Raw genomic sequence first — 19788 nt, 5'->3', positions numbered from 1 at the left:
AAATAAATTTTGGCATTGTTTTTCACAATTCGAGGTACGAGACGAAAGGAACTTTGCCTCGATGGCGCGAAAAATTGCTGATCAGTTGGACAAAAAGAAGATTGTTATTCTGGATTGGTTTTCCACTGTGAAGTTAAAATTGAAAAAAATGAACATATTAATTCGCGTCACTTTAATTCGACGTATTTTATTTCTCGGGTTTTTCGAGGAAAACGATTTTAAAGTTTCGAAAAAAGAAAACAACCTATTTGTTACGGGGAGGATTGTATTTTAATTTATATTCGGCGAGGTCAGGTCTGTACGGTAACACTGTCGATTCAAAAAATTCATTTTCAATCTATTTCTCCGGACACACTCTTTTCACATTTTTCACGATGACATCCCATATCCTACCTAGGGATAGGAAGAAATAATATTTACAAACAACAGTTTCACGAATGTGAAATTGTTTTCGAAAATTCATGCACGTTACGTCGAAAAGTAAAATTTTCTCAGACACAAGGCTGATTCGTGAAATTACCGAATGGTAATTAAATTCAAAATTGCGATAAAAGTGACACGGTGCGGAAATTAGAAGGAATCGAAAAATGTATTCGATCTGTTTGTCTCGCGTAGCGTACTCTTATTGTTCGCGTCGATACCAAGTTTGCAACTAAACGCGTTCGATATATTACCGTAGTTTTCGAGACTCGGTCCATTTTTCCGAAGGTGCTTCTAAATAACGCAAAACTTTCCGTTTCCGTGGCGCAAAAGTTTCTTAAAGCGATGCTCTTGCGCACAGGCCAAGTGTATAAATTCGTTGGTAATAATGCGAGAGCAAAATGGATCGAGCGAATAAAGAAAAAAAAGGTGAAACTTCGTAAAAATATTCAAGTAAGCGCGCTGTTTGAAGCGTCGCGGTTTTTGGCTGAGATCCATTCTTCTGGCCGGAACAGAGTGCGGTAAAAGAGAAATACTCGTGCGGGAGCTGCAGTAACCTGCGCCAGGTGCAGCGAATTCGTGAAACGAGTGTAGCAGAGAAAATAGAAATACGGGAACTAGGATAAACACGGCGGGGAAACGCAACAATTTGTATGAAATAAACTGTTCGTACGTTTCGAGTTGCACTATGGCTTTGAATCAGCGTGGTCTTACGCGTGCAATCGGATTTTTGCGTTTCCTTTTTCTAGCTCTTTATTTTCTTCGTTTCGCATTCTAAATTTAATAACAAAATGAACGGTGTTCCTCGAAACTACGGGAAACGTTGTTCTTGGAATTAACGTGGGTTCCGCTTTACTCTCCTCCACTAAATTTACATCAGGACGAAAAGTTGTATCTTAATTGGTTTTCTCGTCCCTCTTTGATCGAAACTCTTCGTTCAATTAGAGTCAAGGTATTTCGTTTCGTTGATTATAAGTATACATTTGGAAACCGCGGACGAAATATATATCAAATTGTATAATGAAATTCAAACACGATAGAAAAAACAATCATTAACATACATTAATCAATTGAGATAAATCGTATATGTAGTGTCGTAGTTTTAGGATAGCATAGGTTTCGTAAACCGTAACTCTAAAAGAACATATTGAGAACGTGAAGCGTTCATAGTCCACGTACTAATTACTTATCCTTAAATAAAAGAAAAGTATCCTTAAATATGTAAAAATATATTTTCATTACGAGTACGTTTTCTGTTTACGAAAAGAAGGAAGAACTGCGCGCAGAATAACAGGATACGTTGAAATCTGTTTTTAAAAACTTTCTGAAAATTCTATGCAATGTTAATTGAATCGTTGAGTTCTATTAAATTGTTTCCTTAATAATATTTATATGAAATTACACAACTCGATATAATTTTCAGCCCGTTAGTTTCGCGCCAGTCAATTGTACCAAATCTCGCGCACGATGTATCATTTCTCAAAAATGCAAATTTAAAATGTTCACCCTGCGAAATTTAATTCTTTTAATTATCTTACAACAATGCCGAGCGACGTATTATGTATTTCGTAACGGTACTTTTCAGGTAAAAATTGCGAAAAATTTGTTTCATTTCGTACGCAACAACCTGATACTAATAATTCGCTCCCGTAACGACAACGAATAAATTCTCGCGATAGTAGCAATCTCCTGGCTGTAGACGAAACCGGAAAATCGCGATGTTAAAATTGGCTGCATCCTGTCCAGGGTCTTAATGTTTCGCCACACCACGTGCAAGTTACGACGGAAATGAGCCCGATTAATCGTATTCCTCCTCGTTTTCGCAGAGGTTCCGGAAACCCCACCAAGGCCGAGGTCCATGGCGCCTCCAGTATCACGCAATAGCGGCAGCGGTGGCGGTGGCGGTGGCGGGGGCGGTGGCGGCAGTGGTACAGGGGTGAGTTCTGGCGGTTGGGGGGACGCACCCCTCGCGAGGGCTCTCTTTGCCTATTTGAGCTCCGGGGAAAATCAGCTGAGTTTCCTGGAGGGCGATCTCATCGCGCTGATGGGTGAGTGCTGGACGCCCGAACCTGCGTCTGTTTCCTCATGAAACAAACCGTACCCGTCTGACCAGAACACGTGGCATTTTCCTGTCAGATTAGCATTTCGGACAACCATAGTTGGAATCCGTTTCTACAAGTTCTAATACACTTACTCCCACGGTATTACGCGAGATTATTCATTTCTCGTACAGGAGCGTATAAAAACGAATTTAATATGCGCCAAGAGGCGTACGGAGGGAACGTGCAAATTTTATTTCGAAACGAGACCAAGGAATTATTTGTAGCGATTGGAGAACGGTATTTAAAAAAAAATACCAAATTTTTCGAAAGCTACATCCATCCAATATCTTATTTCTATCATTATTGATCAGAGCCTGATATTTTCGCAACATTTATTTTCTCTTTTCTCCAGAGGTTCTATACTTTTGATGTACTGTAGGATACCGACAATTATAGAACTTTGAATTAAACTTTCTCTTTATATGTTTTACAGTTTTGTAAATATTCGTTGTAATAAGAAAACTCATAATTATTCTGAGTTGTTTTCAACCCTAGAATCGTTTCTGAAAGAAATAATTACTCTTGCAAAGTTTAGATGATTTTCTTCAACTTCATTCGTGAAACTTCCTTTGTAACTTTTTGTAACAACTTCTTCTTTCTTGCATTTTATCCAAGTTATCTACGCTATTGTGTGACAGTATCAAATATTACCTAGGCAAAGTCCGTAATTAAGTCATTCAAGTGACATCCGAAGCACCTTATTTTTTCTTTTACAACTTTTATGTCTTGAGCCGTTTAATGTTTACGAATAATTAAGGATTCTGGTAATTTGTCTTCGTCCATCGAAATCATCCGGTAATACCAGAATAGCACACGAATGGTCAATTTCTGTTTCACCTGGAAATTTGAGTTTTGCTATTTGGCTTCAATAGTTCTTGCGTATTCTCTCGTTACTGTCAGGTACCTTTATATACCCGTTATTCCCTTTCAAAAACTACTAACATTCTTCCAAAATCGGATACGTTGCGAATGTGGCATTCACTAGCAAATATCAAGAACCTTTTAGTAACGAATAATGTCGGCGATAAATCAACCCTAGACCATACGAAAGATAAAGCAGTTCTGCGATAATGTTTCGGTCCATACAATCCCCCGAGAATCTATCTCCTTATTAGTCACTGTATACGTTCTATCAGCGAACGAGCGCCATAAACGTTATTTCTGTTTCACGAAACTGCCTTATTAGGAGATCGCCAAAAGGGCTGGCAATTTGGGGAGAATCTCCGCACGCAGAGCTCTGGTTGGTTCCCACTGGCGTACACAGAAATTATTCTCGACGATACTCTTGGGTAAGTTAACAGAACCGGGAAAGTCTGCTCTCTCGGTGGACCGAAACGATATCAGAACAGATCTTGTTACGGGCGTTCGTTGCTAACAATTGCACGGGTCGAATGCAATTACGCTAATCTAGAACGGTAACGGGCAATGGCCGGCATCGATGCAACCATTCCCATTAAACGTAGTCGTCTTGGTGTTATTGTTGCATCTGTTCTCCTAAATTCGGTTATTATCGATGACCGATTTACGACGCGGCGATAAAAATTTGATATCAAAGACTTCCGGAGGGTGATTTATCGTGTCCGTCGGTTTCTTGGAATTACGGCGGCATAAAAATGCTAATCCGGTTCTTAATCATTTGAACGGTTCGCCGATAAGAAATTATAACTCCACCGAGAACGTCCCAAGTGACTCGCGACTCGATCTAAAACGGAACGTTAATGTTTTTATACTTCTTGATTCTTCGGCTCGATGACGAATCTTTTCGCGTAAAGAGAATAAAATATCGATTACAGCTTTCGCAATTTATATTTTTAGACTCTTTCCCACGAAACCGATAACGTGGTTCAATATGAAAATCTTTCGTTTTTAAACTTGAAGAATTCGCGACGAGGACAAGATCGAATTGTTTAAATTTGCACGATCAATGCGCGTGTTTTAGAAAATCTAACATACTTACCTAAAAAAAAAATTTATTTAGAAAACGGAAAGTTAATATTGTACATATATTTTTGTAATAGTTATTAAGGAAAGAATGTATTTCTGACGTTGAAATTTTATCAAGAGGGATTTCTTAATGTATTTGCATTTGAAATTTGATGTAAAGTATACGGTAGTAAAAACTATTTTCAAAATACGACGCAACTAAGGAACAATGAATATGAAACTTTAATGAAATTATTGACGAGAAACGGAATACGTAACGTTCAGCTTACAGCGGAAGTCGTTTCGACAAATATCTTTTCCCCCTTGACGCTTTCAACGATTCAGATTCAGTCAGTACGGTTAGCGTTATCGCTAAATTTAATGGTACGATAATGCGCAAAGATCGCCGAGTCACGGAACAAATAATGGTCGTGCAACGAAGCCGCAGGCCATTCCACCCTGTAAGCCACCACCCTCTCGACCACCAGTGACACCGAGCAGCATGGATGAAGTGTCGAGTTGTTTCCACGGAGTAGGAAACAACAATGTCAACAACAACAGCGGTACTCCTACTAATGTACCGAACAGTAACAGTTCTCATAATCTGGCAACGCCCACTGCACGTCAGTCGAAACCGGTGAGTATGGTACAATAGTACATCTCGTGAACCAGAATTGTTTAATCAAACAGAATTCTACACAGGTGATTCGTGTGTTTGCAAATCACTGTCAATAGAAATAATATGTATACATTTAACCAACCTCTACTACTTTCTTAACCTTCGGACAACCACAAGAGGGCTGTAAGCTATCCCAACCTTGTTATTTCGTTAATAATACATCGTCTTGGTTGAATCAATATTTAATGGTTTAGGTAATCGTCCTCCCTTTTAAGCCCTTCGATCGTATGCTGCGGTTACGTGCTTCCATATTATCTCAAATTAACTCGAGTCAAACATCTTGGGCCTGTGGTTGGTTAAGGATACCACGTGTGGCTTTACACGTGATGGAAAAATCGTATATTTTTGCGCAATTACCTTTCAGATTGTTTGTAAAATCGTACAATTTCTGTAGTTTCTTATTCGTTCAATTCTCGTGAAAATGATGAATAATATTTTAGATCGTACGTTAAATATTTATTATTTTATAAGTAGTACACTAGTGTTCGTAATATTATCTTTTCTAATACTCTTGACTGATTCGTCATTTGTTCATTATATAAATGAGTCTCTGACCGAGTAACACATTTGTATTAATATATTTGTTATAAAAAGTAGTCAGCACGTGACACGTCTCATCAAACTCAATTAGAAAACTTCACGTGGTACCCTACGTGAAAAAAATTACGCAGCCGTTTAAAAATTATCCTAGTAATTATTCGAGTCGGTTGTGTCCCAAATTCGACGATATCCTACGATCATGTGAAACAAACGTTGGAACCGAATCGAGAATTGGAAAATTGTTAATATCGCGGGGAATAGCTCGATTTCGTTCTTTGATGCGGCAATAAAAACAAATATTCCATTGTTCGCCAAAAAACGGTGAAATGTAAACGCAATAAACCCTCGTGTTGTAACTTCCTTAGATCCGTCCATCGGGCACGTTGCCCACCGTTTTGGCCGGCGGGCGCAGGATACAGCCACCTGCTCCACCAGTTCCGCCACCTCAGGTTGTGACGTCTCTTCACAGCAGTAACGACAGTGGTTTCTCAAACGAGCCCCCGGCCCAGCCTGACATCGACTACAGCGACGACGAGGCGATGAGGTAAGCGATCAACCATGAAATTTCACCGAAGGTACTTTGGAAACTCTTTAATTGAATATCGACGGAGGCAGTCGATGACCGTTGCCAAACCTGTAGAAACGCTTGTGCCTGACTGAATCGTGACCTCGGAGCTTTGTATTTTATTCCCGCTCACGGTAATTGCGCTACCCTGGTTCTCGGTACCTTTCTAAAATTATAGCGTAGAACTGTAGCTTGTGTCTTCTACATTTAACGGCCCTCTCATCAAACGGTTTCTCTATCTTAATTTCTCATTTGCACGGAATTTCGACAAACTATACATTATCTGCATGCGTATAGTTTAGGAAGTTATAAATTCGACAATACCAGTCCACAGTGACAAATCGATCCTCTGGGCTCGCATTACTTAAACTCGGTGCTCGCGATTATACCGGGTGTCTCGTGTAAATCGAACACCTCGAGTGTCTTCGTTGCTTTCCACGATACGAAGAAATATCAAAAGAGGGAAATATTTGTTCGGAGGGTGCAAGTATTACGATTTTTTCTCCGTTTCATTGTTTCCAATGTTTCAAGATCATGTTGTAGCTGGCGTCAAGGCGAATGCGATACGTAATGATATCGCTTCTCAATGATTTTGAGTAACGAGAAATCTAGAAATGCACCATTATTTGAAACTTGAGACACACAGTGGTGTACACGTTTAGCGTACCCTCGATATAAAACGTTTGCGAACGATTCGTAACACTCTGGTGCATCTGATGCAACGTGTACTATCTCTCGAAGAATAAATTATTTTACAATTATTTACACATCCATAAATTAATTAATACTGGACAATCAATGGTTGAACCTACAGAGTCATTGTTAATAATTGATCAAATATTTTCACAAGAGAACATCGTTCAAAGGTCTCGTAAAACTTTCTCAGCAACCTATAAGGATTGTTTTCATTAGATTTTCAACGTAGCATTTGAATAATAAATACCGAAAACTCAATGACTGTATTTAGTAATTCGACTCAGAAACTTACCGCGATTGGATCAATTTGACCATCGTTAAAGAATATACAATTTTCTTGGAACAATGATACCGTACAATCAACATTTCCCTTCTCTCACATTTCTTCGTATTGTCGGAAGCAACAGATATTTAACGTGCTCGAATTAAGGTGGCTCACTCGATGTGTACATTTCACTCCGTTCTGTGTACCTTCAGCAGAACCTCGGACGAAAACTAGTAATTTATATTAACGAAGTACTTCGAGTTCAAAGGTTTCATACGATTGTATCGGGGTGTCTGGTAATCCCATCCGAAATCATTCAGAGAAGTATATCTCGATCAGCAGCATCTCGGCCATCATTTTATTTCTTCCCTCCTCCATAACGACGCGGTCACGCCCAACATCCAGCGATACCCGACCAGTAGGCTTTTATCCGGAGTCACGATGTTGTTTTCTCTCCTGATTTGTAGATTCCGCATGCGTTATCGCGCTCGATGGAAATAAAATACGGCGTGGTGGTGGCTCATTCACCTCTCCGGGTTCCTGCGATGCCAGCAGCCATATTCCCCATCCCTGCATTTCGCAAAGTCCGCGACCACAAAAGCTCGACAACCGCATAACTAATCCCTACCCAAGTACTTGGCTCTTGGTTTTTCTCTCCGTGCTCTGCACTCTCTTCTATCTCCTTTTACTCTTTCTTTTTTCATCTTCTCGCTCTCTCATCCTTTATCTCTTTCTCTCTCTCTTTCTCTCTCTCTCTCTCTTTCTCTCTCTGTCTCTTCTCTTTTCTCTCTCTTTTTCTTTCTCGCTCTCTCTTTCTCTTTCGCTCTTTTTTACTCATCCCGAGCCCGAACGAAAACACAGACAACGCCGAAGAAAGCCGCGCGCCGATAGAATAGCCGAGGCCGTGAAGCAACAGCAGAAAGACGAGAAATCCAGCAACAAGGATTGGGAGAACGACTCGTGGAAGACGATACCCAGGGACGAGAAGAGCTGGCACCTTTACAGAACCGCGATGGACCTATGGGCGGAATCGAACGCGAATCAGGGGAACGAGAACGGTGAGACGCGGTATACCTCTAATCGGCATTACGACAGCCAGGATCGTAAGAACGAGAGGGACTACTCGGAGCGTGGCACTATGGAGAACGGGCCGACGAGGAAGTCCGGGAAAAAGGCGCAGGAGAAGTCGCAGAAGAACGAGTACGAGAATCGCAGCCGTGCCAGCTCGAATCGCAAGAGCAACAAGGGAATGAGCAACGAGGAACAATCGAGGACATCGTCCAGGAGGAACAACGAGCAAGTCGAGCAAGAACGTCGCGAGGCGAAACGAGTGAAGGAACAGGAGGAGACCGAGGAGGACGAGATCGAGCTGGAGGAGGAGGACGAGGACGCCTACAGCGAGAGGATCGACTACCAGAAATACGAAGGGAAAAAGTATTACGGAAACAGAACCGACGACCAGGAACGTAACTCGAGACACGGTTATCGTTCCGTGGAACAGGAGGAGCCGAAATACGAGAACGAGAAGATCTCGTCCGCGTCGTCTTCGGGCACCGACGACGAGAGCACCATCACCATACCGGAGACCGGTAGGAAGGTGGAACACATCGCGCAGAAACTCGAGCAAACCGCTCAGAAATACGCCAGGGAGCACAGCCCGCCGAAATTCATCGAGCGTAGAAACGACTACAGAAGTCTCGAACGCAGAGAGGAGAAACAACCGCCACCACCTTACGAGAGATACAACGACTGCGAGAGAAGCCGGGGACCGCAGAGATTCGAGAGAGAGAGGGATCGTTACTTCGAGAAGTCGCCGCCAACCTCCCAGAAGACGTCCACGTACGAGAGAGAGAGAACGTTCGAGAAGAATCCCGACAGAAACAGGAATATCGAACGAGCGTCGAGCCGTCGCTTCGAGAGACCCAGACCACCGTCCGAGGAAGCTCCGGAGAGACCCACGGAGCCCAGGAACGCGTACAGAGAACGCAGGTATTCCGACAAAGAGGAAGCGATCTACGGGGAGACGAGATTCGTCCGTGAGGTATCCGTGGACAAAGAGCGTGGCTACGAGTCGAATTTTGAAACGAAACTGGAGAGAACGAAGGTGATCGAGAGGCACGGTTATCAGAACGTAATGGGGCAGGGCAATCTACAGAAATTCCAGAGAAACGGACCGCCCACTCTCGAGAAGAACGATACCAATAATAACACGTTGAAGGAGGATAGGAAACCGTTGCTACCCAGACAAACGACCGCGGTTGGACACTTGATACAAACCGGCAGAGCCTTCGACGTCGACTCGAAGAGCCCGAAACTGGTGAAGAGGACGAAATCCTTCTGGAGATTCAGGCGAGATTCCGACGTCCTCGAGGGCATGGCGCTCTGGCAGCACAGGTCCTTGGTAGATATCCCCAAGATGATCAAGAAAGAGGTGAAAGAGAGCAATGGGAATTCAGAGGAGATCAAGAAACAAAGCCCGGAAGGTAGCCCCACCTCTCGTCAGAGTCTCGAGACGAGGAACAGCGACGTGACCATCACGAACGAGATCCGTCAGGACGAGCCCAAGCCCGCGGAGCGGATTCACGTGCCAGAGAAGTCCGATTACTTCGAGGACTTCCCCACACCCGCCGAAAGACCGAAAGCTGTCGAGAGGTCCGAGTATCGGATGCACCAAGAGGAGAGGTCCTATTTCATGGGGAACGTATCGCGGAAAGCCATCATCGAGAAGGAGAGGAAACGTAGCCTGGAAGCGAAACGGAACATGATCGTCGCCGAGCTGAAGGAAAACAACGAGGCCAAGAGAAACGAGAGGAGGAAAAAGTACGACGACGAGGACGGTTTAACGCAAAACTTCAGCGAGACCGAGGCGTCCGACGAGGAATCCACGTACAGTTGCATCGTCGTCAAGGACCAAACAGTGTCCGAGAAAACTCTCCTACCCAGGACCAAGCTCCGGAGGGACTCCGATCGGGAGAGGGATAAGAACACTTGCGGACCTTGGTACGATCTCTGGGGTGTGGACGCCTCGGTGAACAAGAAGAAGAAGAAGAAGCAGCAGTAAATCTATTAAAACGAAAAAAAGAAAAAAACAAAAAAAACGCTATCTTGTATTTTCCGTTTGTTCATTCCAGTATCGCTATTTGGGTCTCCACGGTCTCTCCCTGCGAGACATTATCGATGTTTTTTTTCTATCGGACAGAGTCAGGGAGACGCGTGCCTCTTGAGATTCGACGATTCGAGGGAAGAGACTGGACCGACTCCAGCCTGGATGAATCCGAAGCTAACGATACAATCGAAAACGCGAACCGTTTTATAATTTCGTCCTTGAGATTTTTCTTCGTTTTTACTTTGTCGTTGTATACCAATTTTTTCTCGTCACACTCAAACCCCCCAACCCCAACCCCCCCACCCCATTGCGCACCCCTGAATTCGTATCACAAATGACCGTACGCAAGTCTTTCACGTAGCGCTTCCCATTGCTTTTTTTGGAGTGTTCGCGCCTGTCTTACTTGCAAGTGTAGTCCACCGAACGAAGTGTACGTTTGCGCTTTCGTCGACGCTCGTTCAGTATCAAATCGGCGTGTTGACGTTAAGCGAGCGCATGAAGCGAGAATCGAAAACGCGTCCACGTGCCCCCGGCGCTAGTCGACGACCGGTTTTGTGTCGCGACGGTGAAAACAATGTTGTGGATGATGAATCAATCGTAACTCTTGTTGGATCCGTCGTTAGAGGATACTGTTGTAATTCGTTGATAGTTAGATCGCTCTTGTAAACTGGCACGTACGATAATTCTTTGTAGAATCACGTAGTCGTTTTCTCGATACATTTGTTTTCGTCTGCTGGCAGTTCACTTGGTAACCATTTTACACGACTATGCGGAAAGCCGTTCAATAATCCATCGCGCGTTAAATCGTGGAAAAGAATAATTTCGAGTAAGAAAATTTATTCAACGGCAACCCCTCGATAAATGGACGTATTTCCCCTCTATAAATGCCCCCGAATTGTCCTCATCAGTCTCTTCGTTAAAAACTTTTAATTTTTCATTCGTCGTTCTGACTTAATAAGAGTATTGTGGATTGACAAAATTTTCACGTTGAAAATGCAACCAATTGCGGCTGTATTTGCACTATTTTTTTTATTATAGGTAGTAGAACGTTTTTCGGAAATAATTCGTGCAACGTATCGATATGAGTGAAAATAGTCCGAAATAGTAACGGCCTAATTTGATCTCATTTTTATGGAGAGAATCTATTGGTAACACTCTCATGAGAAGAGACACAATGAGAAATATAAAATTTGTTGATTCACGTTAGTGTTGTCGCACCGATACACGCGCGGCGTCGCTTTAAATTTCATTGCTGCGTTTACTCTTTGTGTATCCCGTTCGCTCTTCTCAGGTTTCAACTCGAAATATAGAATAGCAATTTCAAGAACGTATTCGCTATCGTTCCTCGTTAAATAACTGTCCATGAACCCGAAAATGTGCCTTTTATCGAGGTTTTGCCGTATATTCAATTAGAAATTTCGAAATTAATAGATTACTAGATTTATAGATTTTTAACGATCTAAATGGTTTTGAATAAAGTTTTATGAAAAGAACGACGGTAACCGAGTATCGCACGTATCGCGAGGAATTTTCTTTCTTATTTCCGCTCCAATAATTCCCGAATTAAATGCGAGAAGAAAAGCGTCGGAAACAGTTATGCACGCACCAATGGTTCGAATCAACGTGTCATTTCACATAAATGGTATCTGCCAATAGTTAACGTTTGCATAAATAATGATACGTTGTCGCGACTCTTAAAAACCGGTGCGTAAACCAGTTTCTGCGTTAACGGTCTAAATACTGAAATTTAATGTGCAGGCATTCGCTTATTAGTCGTATAAATTGATTTCCGGTGTTGTTTGTTGGAATGACCGGTTCATTTGAATATTGCACGTAGATGTCATGAAAAGTTCAACTCCGTTCCCACGGTGTTTGATGTCGATATGCAAAACAGTGTTTATCCACGCGCGTTTAATATTTGACAATGCTTTTTACCTGCGCGTAAATCGTGAACATCGTATTATCGCGTATGAATTTTGTCACACGGTGCTAAAACTTCCGTTAAATGGGTTTCACATTTACTTGTTTCGTTTACTTCAACGCCATCCGAGGAATTCGTTCACTGGACGTACTCTTTTATTAAATTTCGTAGCTATCGTTTGATCAAATTTAAACGGTAACGATCATTCGATTTCAGGGAGGCACACGGAGGAATTTACCGTTTTATTTGCGTTTACGCCTGCCAATGTTTGAGTAATTGTTATACATTGCTGTGTGTACGTTTTCTTTTATTTTTGTTTTATGATGTTGTGGTGCAAGTTTGTAATAGCAGGTTCCTAGATTTCGTACGAATTTGTCCGGTTTCGTTTACGAGTATATCGTAGTGCTATATAAAATAATAGAAAGAGTAATTTTAATATTCCGCATTTAGAAGCAAAGTGTCGGTTCAAAGTGGGACTGAAACTATTTGAATAATTTTCTATTCGATTATTTTATAGGTACTCGAGTTTCGAATATTTGAGTATTCGAACATTATCGCTCAAATATTTCAGTATTCGTATGCCAGTGCTCAAATATTCGAGTATTCGAATAATTCTATATAACTAAGAAAGTATTCAAATACTTGTACCGGGGCGGAGACTGCTTGCCTATTTACACTATTCAAATGCTACGAATATTCGGATACGCGATCGGAGCATAAAATATTAAAATACTCGAGTATTCGCGTACTATTCGAACACTCGAATATTGCAATAATATTCGAAACGTATTCGTCGAATTCTTGAATACAGAAAAATTCGACAAGCAGTCTCGTTTCTATTGCAATGTCGTTATACATCTCGAGTAGAAGCTTTCGCAATAATTCAAGGGGTTGTTCGATTACGATATAGCCAAAGGAGACAAAAAAAGAGTAAATTTTTAAAAAAATTTCACCATGTATAAATCTTTCCTTCTTCGTTTTCTGCAATATTAAAAAAAAAAAAGAACACAACCCGAAGTACTTTGATACATCGAAGATTTAGCGAACGATTACAAGTAAAGCATTATTTAGCGAATAAATTCAATTTTGGATCGGTCGACCGTTTGAATTGTTGCATCGTAACGTCAGAGCGTTGAAGAACGACACGATCGTGAAAATTGATCGAAATTCTTGTACCGTTCAGTTTATTAAATTCCCCTCAACGTTCCGTTCTTCTAGGACAAACATATTCGCAACGGTAAAGCTGCGCAAAACGAAGACGAACGATCGCTCGGCGCCGGCGTTGTCATGAGATAAGCTCTTCATCTAGATTACTTTCCTCGTGTGATGTTAGATGTACCGACAAAGAGGGTGTCTCTCTGCTCGAGAGACAACAGTTCCTTTCATGCAAAAGCTTCTGAAGTGAGTGCTTCAGGGATCTTCTTCACACGACGTGGATGTCCGTCCAACGAACACGTCTGTCTTTAATCCTCTATGACTATTCTGTCCAACGAGCGTAGACGAAGATTCAACGAGTCCATCGACTTGACGCGAGCGATGTCTGCTTCATTCTGAGAATTCTACGAACCCGCGCGTTACACTTTCGACGAGATTCGAGATTTTTAGCTCGCGATTCGATCCGTCGATTCATCAACGAACGTAACCAACGCCCGACGACGAGTGGAATTTTTAGGGACCATTTTGCGATCAACGACCAGACACTTTTTTGCGCGCGACGTTTCGCGAAACGTTTTTAACATATTTTGTACGCGTCATAGAGGATTGAAGAACGGTCCTCGGTGGACCATAAACATGTCTGCTTCGTCCAGGTAAGACATTCGTAAAACGTTTCTCACCCGTATTTTATTTCTAACGAATGTCTCTCTCAAGGAGAATCACTCTTCTTGTATTCGAGTGATTTTGTTTTGCCCTTTCTCTCTTGAAAATCATTTCGTACCGTTTACACGAGGGACTAGAAGAACGAAAATTTGTTTTACTTTTCAATTTCCAGTTGGATATCGTTTCAAAGCCCGAGTGTTCCTTTACGGTCATTTTCACATGGTAGCTCGTTTTATTCGTGTTACGTGCGATTTCCGATCCACCCTTTAACCCTCCGGTACGGTTATTTATTTGTGAAACGGTACCACGGTCGTTAGGTACACCATGGGTTACCTAATTGTTTATAAGATTGATACCATTTTCCCGTGTAATTAACGCGTTGACTGTCACGTCATTATACAAATATAGAGTTAGTGTTTCGAGTAATGTCTTAAAACGTTTAATTCGAATAGGAATAACGCTATGTAGAAATCTAACGGGTGGTGTTCATTATGAAAACAAATCTGGAGTACCGTCCAAGGAAAGTTTTATGAAATCTTGGCAGTCAACGTCTCGATGAAACTGATTATTGATAATGGAAACAGAAGAGAACTTACGAACTGCAACCACAATTCCGGGAGACTGGTTCAAGCAGCCATATTTCTGTGGTCAGTATCCGGTACTGTGAACTTGCGAGAGTTGTACAATATGTAACTTACGAAATCTGTAACGTTTGTAGAGAGATTCGAAAGTTTAGCTAGAATATCAATCCGTAATCGCATTAGAGCTTTGGTTAAATCTTTCAAAGTAAGTTTCCCTGCATTCGTACTTTCCAGATGCAGTTTCGCACGAATAAAGTAATACGTACATCAATGGTTACAACATTCGTACCGTATGAATAATTTAAAAAAAAAAAAAAACATTTTTCGATAAATCCATCGACGAAAAGTGTTACGCGAACCACCGTCGCTGGATCTAGTACGCTCTGATAAACATTTTGATGTGAACGGTGCAACGGTCATGTAAATACCAAAGTTGTGTGAATCGATTCACGGCATTATAAAACACGGCTATAAAATACTGAATGTTAGCGAAACTACGAATTGATAAGTTATCGACGTGTAAAATTCCCATGGGTGCAACACCCGTGCGTACTGGAGGGTCGAAGTGGCTTTAAAACCGAGTAACGTTAGCGAAATGTAAGTAGATATTCCACGATAGTGTCTCCAGTAACGTCCCCCTCGCACAGAATCTTCTTGCACCGTAATCGCTACAACGAAGCAGTCAGATTTTTTTTTTTTTTCTTTCGCAAACTCCGTGACTTCCAAATTCGTTCCGTTTTCAGCACCTTTCCAATGATTCCTCGTTTTCGTCGATCATCGATAGTATTATTTCCGCTCGAGACCGCGCGTGCGCCTTCTCGATTCGCTCGAAAAAGTTCGCAGCAATTCGCTCGGTTACACGTCCACGATTTTATTTCCCCCACCCATCTCGACGACCGATCTACGCACGATCCGCGTCGAACAATTGCTTATTTTTATCGAGCTTCCGATACGCCCTCGTTTATTCCCTCGTGGGTTAATCCCACGACACTGTTTCCTTTTCTTCGACTCCGTATCGCGTCGTGGCAGAATGAAACTTTCATTCGAGACGCTGCGAGCCGCTTTAAGTTCTCGCGTCACGGGTCAGATCTCGTAAAATTTCACTTGTCAGCTTTTTCCTTTCCGCGTGCTCCCGAGTCGCGAGTTGTTTTCTTTCTTTTTTTCACGACGACTCCGTCGTCGCTTCTTCGACTCGTTCGACCGTGAAAATAAACCCCGATGAGAGACAGAGAGGGGGGGAGGGGGTGTAGTTGTTCGTTCGTCGTAGCGCGCGTGGATCGTGCGTTGTCTCCCGACGAGAAACGTCGCTTTCGAGTTCGTGACTTTTGTTCGCTCGGCGACCGGTTTCTCCGTGAACGACGCGGCTCGTCTTGTGTCTCCGCTTGTTTGTTTTCGTTCCGTCGGTAACGCGGGGACGCGTCGCGAGACCGCGCGCAATTTCGTACCGGAGAACTGAAGTGAATACCTCTGGATGGAATTTAGCGAGCAGAATTCTTCGAGAAGGTTATTTACTCGTGTTTTGTAACGCGTAAAGTAGCGAGCGAGGCTAGACGCGTACTATCGTGCACTTGCGCGACAATTCAGTCGATGCGGTGAAAAGCGCGTGATTCAAAAATACGTACCCTTATACTTCGAGGGTTGAATCTACGTACCAACGTGAGTAACAGATATCGTACGCCTTGTATACCTTATTTCGAATTATGGATGATCGAGGACAATGTTCAAAGCGTCGACGAAAGAAAAATCGATTTTTTGAAGCCGAATTTCATCATAAGGGGAACGCAATACCGTGTTACAGAGAAATGTGAATGTCGTGCAATTTTTACTTGTAGTTGCAGGTATTCGAAGATCGATCGAAATGTTTGAATCTGATACGATTCTCAATTCTTTCCAAAGGTCGACTTCTCAGTTCCGTACAATGGATTGTCGATTTACGTTAGATATGCGATAGACTTTAAATGGCTCCGAAATAAAAATGTTGACCCACGAAGGGGACACTTTGAATATTTTCTTCTATCGTCCATAACTCGAAAACTATGGTACAGACGGCATACGTTCGTAGAATATTTTTTATTCGCTTGGTGTGCAGATTCACTCCCCCCTCTCCTCCGAAGTATGAACATATATTTCCGAATCACATTTATAGGAGCGAGCGTGCTTCCACGACCGTTCGAAGGCACACTCGACTCTACGAAACAATCGAAGTGGGTGGCGATCGATCGCTTTTTGACAAGAAAATCGCACGACAGCGAAATATTCACTCTGTTCTGGGTGATCGTGTTGTTTTCGTTCAGAGCAGAATGCAATAACATCTTCAGTGACAATAGACGGTATACTATTTACGTATTTGTGTACTTAGTCGTGAACTTTATAAATTTGATAAAGAAGTATGAGAAATAATTTAAAGAAAAAGTGGTCCATGGAAAATTAAAGAACGTTTCAATCGCCATTCTGCTGGTTTTGACTTTGTTTACCGAGTACAGAACATTGAATTTCACAATTATCGTTAATACATTGAATTATCGTTAATACCGCTCAAGTTTCACGGGAAAAATTCATACTGCCTGTTTAATGTAACGTGAAATTTTACCACCACGTTATTTTTTAGAGAATTTTCACATTTCGAGAACTTTATTCGTTAGACATTTAAGGGGACCTCGCTTTTTATACCGAAATGGGAAACTTTATTATTTTGTACTTTGGAAATTGTTGATATTCAAAACTTCGTTTCTAGGTTGGTAAGAAAATTGTAGTTTCGTGCTATAGAAATTATACACGTAGAAAGTGGTAGATGTTAAAACTGTTTTTTTTTTTTTTTTTTTTTGGTCGCTGAAAGAACCACGTTACTTTCTTACCGATCTAACGTATTCTCGGACTGTCGGATCGCAATAAATTTCGTCGTGTGTCGCAATTCTCTCGAAATGTAAACCTGCTGCCAGATATATGGAAACAGAGGATGTCATTTTGACGAATAAAAGGGATCCGTAGACCGTTCCTTGCGGTATAAGCAATTTTTATGCGAACGTTTCCACGAATACTGTCAGATAATTGTAGCACTCCTCGATTCTCGCGGCGTTATCGAGGAGTGGAAAATACTTCCATCAACGAAGTACAATAGTCGTAGAACATCGGTCAAACCCCGTAAATAGTTAGGTCTATCGACGCTCCAGCAATGGGAAACTCGAGCGACAATTAATCCAACGGTCATTCCTAGGCGTCTCGATTCCAAGACAAACACGTAATTGTAAATATTAATTCACACCTCCTCGGATATACGTATTAACGTTCTTCCACTTTGACATGTACTATTACACAGTTACACACGGACACAGAGGCGTACAGGTAGGGCAGGGATCTCCGAAAGAGCTTCTTGGAACGCATCTCTTGCGGGAAAAAATGTGAACTTTTCCAGGAAAGAAAAATTCCTACCCCTCCGCGTTATATGGCGCTAATTAAAACGTTCACTGCCACACCATCGCGGATGGACAAAATATTTACTCGAATAAACACCTCTCGATGCGTTATTCCTTCGATAAAAATTACTAAATGCTGTCAGAATAACTGTCAATCGAATAAACGTTACAAATAAATAGGTCTACAGAGCTTTTATCCGTCGTCTATTATTCGCATAAAATTCTGTCCGTCTCTGCGCGTCGTACATGTATCCACGATCTTAATATTTTTATTACCGCGATCTAATATTTCTGGTGCTACGTAAAAATCCAACGTGTTTGCAGAAACTTTCGGTGAAATTGGTGAAAGTATTATTATTAAACGTCTTTGTAACGCGTATGTGGAAATTTGTACATGAATATATGTATATATAAAAATAAAGTATAACCAGGATACGTATATGCGCAAGAAGCGAGATGGAGCTAAAAATACTGCCATGAAACCTAACCTCGACTAAAGGTACCGCGTTCAAAGCACGAATTACAGTAGCGCGCAGGGTAGCTTTTGTAAAATCGGCTTGACAGTCATCCAGGCCACATGTCTTTTTCATTCCAGGAAGTTGCATTTAAATGGCCGAGAAATTGACACGGAAATTAACGAAAATGTAAAAATGCACAGATAGACTTAAATGCAACACTTTTGAGGTTATATTTCGCTCTACGATTTTATCTTTTGAGCGCGTAACAATAACCAATCGCTCTGGGAGTTTTTCTTAAACGGAAATCACGTTTTCTTTGCTCGTTTTGGCGATCCCCGATGTAAATTACATAGCTTCAGAAGGAAATACGAAAATAGTAAAAAAAAATAAAAGGTTTAGGGCAATTTCTTTTGTAACTGCGTTAGGTAAGCGATGCGCATACAGGCGAGTCCAGAAAAGAAGATGTTAATATACTATAAATATACATATTATATCGGTGAGTGTGCCGGAAGTTACGAGGATTGTAACGAAGCCAGCTCGTTTCGCGATGGGGATTCGTTGCGACCGAATTTTCGGTCGCGGGGGACGAGATGGATTCGAATTGCCACTTCCGGTGACTCTTTATGGGTAGTCTAGGGAAAACGAAATGATGAAATTGTTGTAATAAGAACCATGTATACATGCATATACGTTATATATATTATTGTTATTATATTAACGTTTTTTGTGCATCTTCTGTGTACAATCATTCATTTTAAAATCCACCCTGCCACTCTTTCAGGTGCCATTTACAGTACCGTTTCGAAAGCTGTACAATGAAGAAAATATATATCGTCCAGTGTATTTTATGTACGTATTTATGAATTGAATGTATCATGATAAACACGATTTGTTTTAAAAATAATGGAAGTATACATTTTTCGGGATTGTGTTACAGGTCAGGTAAACTCGATTTACGATATTGTTCTCGCGCTTCTAGAAATTTCATTTCGTTACATTGAACGTAGTAAGGAACTGTTAATAATATTCTTATCAGAAATACAGATACTGTATAAATAATTATTAATTACAATTTAGAGTCTACTTCGTAATACATTCTGAAAATAAACTCAGTATTAATTTTCTACTTTACTTTAACAATAGCGTTATTATCGTTCGTTTCCTGGGCACATGTGTATGTCCATCTGTTTAATTAGATATATACGTCTTTCGTTTCCGATAATTTAGAACGATTCCAGTACACGCTCCTATTTTCCAACGTAATTTCGCTTGTTTCGCGGCTAGAAGTTGATTTGTCGAGA

The 19788-nt window shown here is 41.5% G+C and overlaps 1 protein-coding gene across 1 annotated transcript in view; it reads left to right on the top strand.

Moving 5' to 3' along the window:
* The window catches only part of Irsp53 (Insulin receptor substrate 53 kDa), a 292637-nt gene extending 273419 nt beyond the window's left edge, over nt 1-19218 (top strand). Inside the window, exons 10-14 of the mRNA XM_076316148.1 lie at nt 2247-2468; nt 3709-3811; nt 4848-5082; nt 6030-6208; nt 8052-19218. Of these exons, the coding sequence (XP_076172263.1) occupies nt 2247-2468; nt 3709-3811; nt 4848-5082; nt 6030-6208; nt 8052-10251 (2939 nt within the window). The 3' untranslated portion in view covers nt 10252-19218. The remainder of the gene's footprint in view (nt 1-2246; nt 2469-3708; nt 3812-4847; nt 5083-6029; nt 6209-8051) is intronic.
* Nucleotides 19219-19788: the final 570 nt, after the last annotated feature.

This window comes from Ptiloglossa arizonensis, chromosome 7 (assembly GCF_051014685.1).
Source record: "Ptiloglossa arizonensis isolate GNS036 chromosome 7, iyPtiAriz1_principal, whole genome shotgun sequence".
Lineage (NCBI taxonomy): Eukaryota > Metazoa > Arthropoda > Insecta > Hymenoptera > Colletidae > Ptiloglossa > Ptiloglossa arizonensis.
This window is presented reverse-complemented; position numbering and strand designations above follow the sequence as displayed.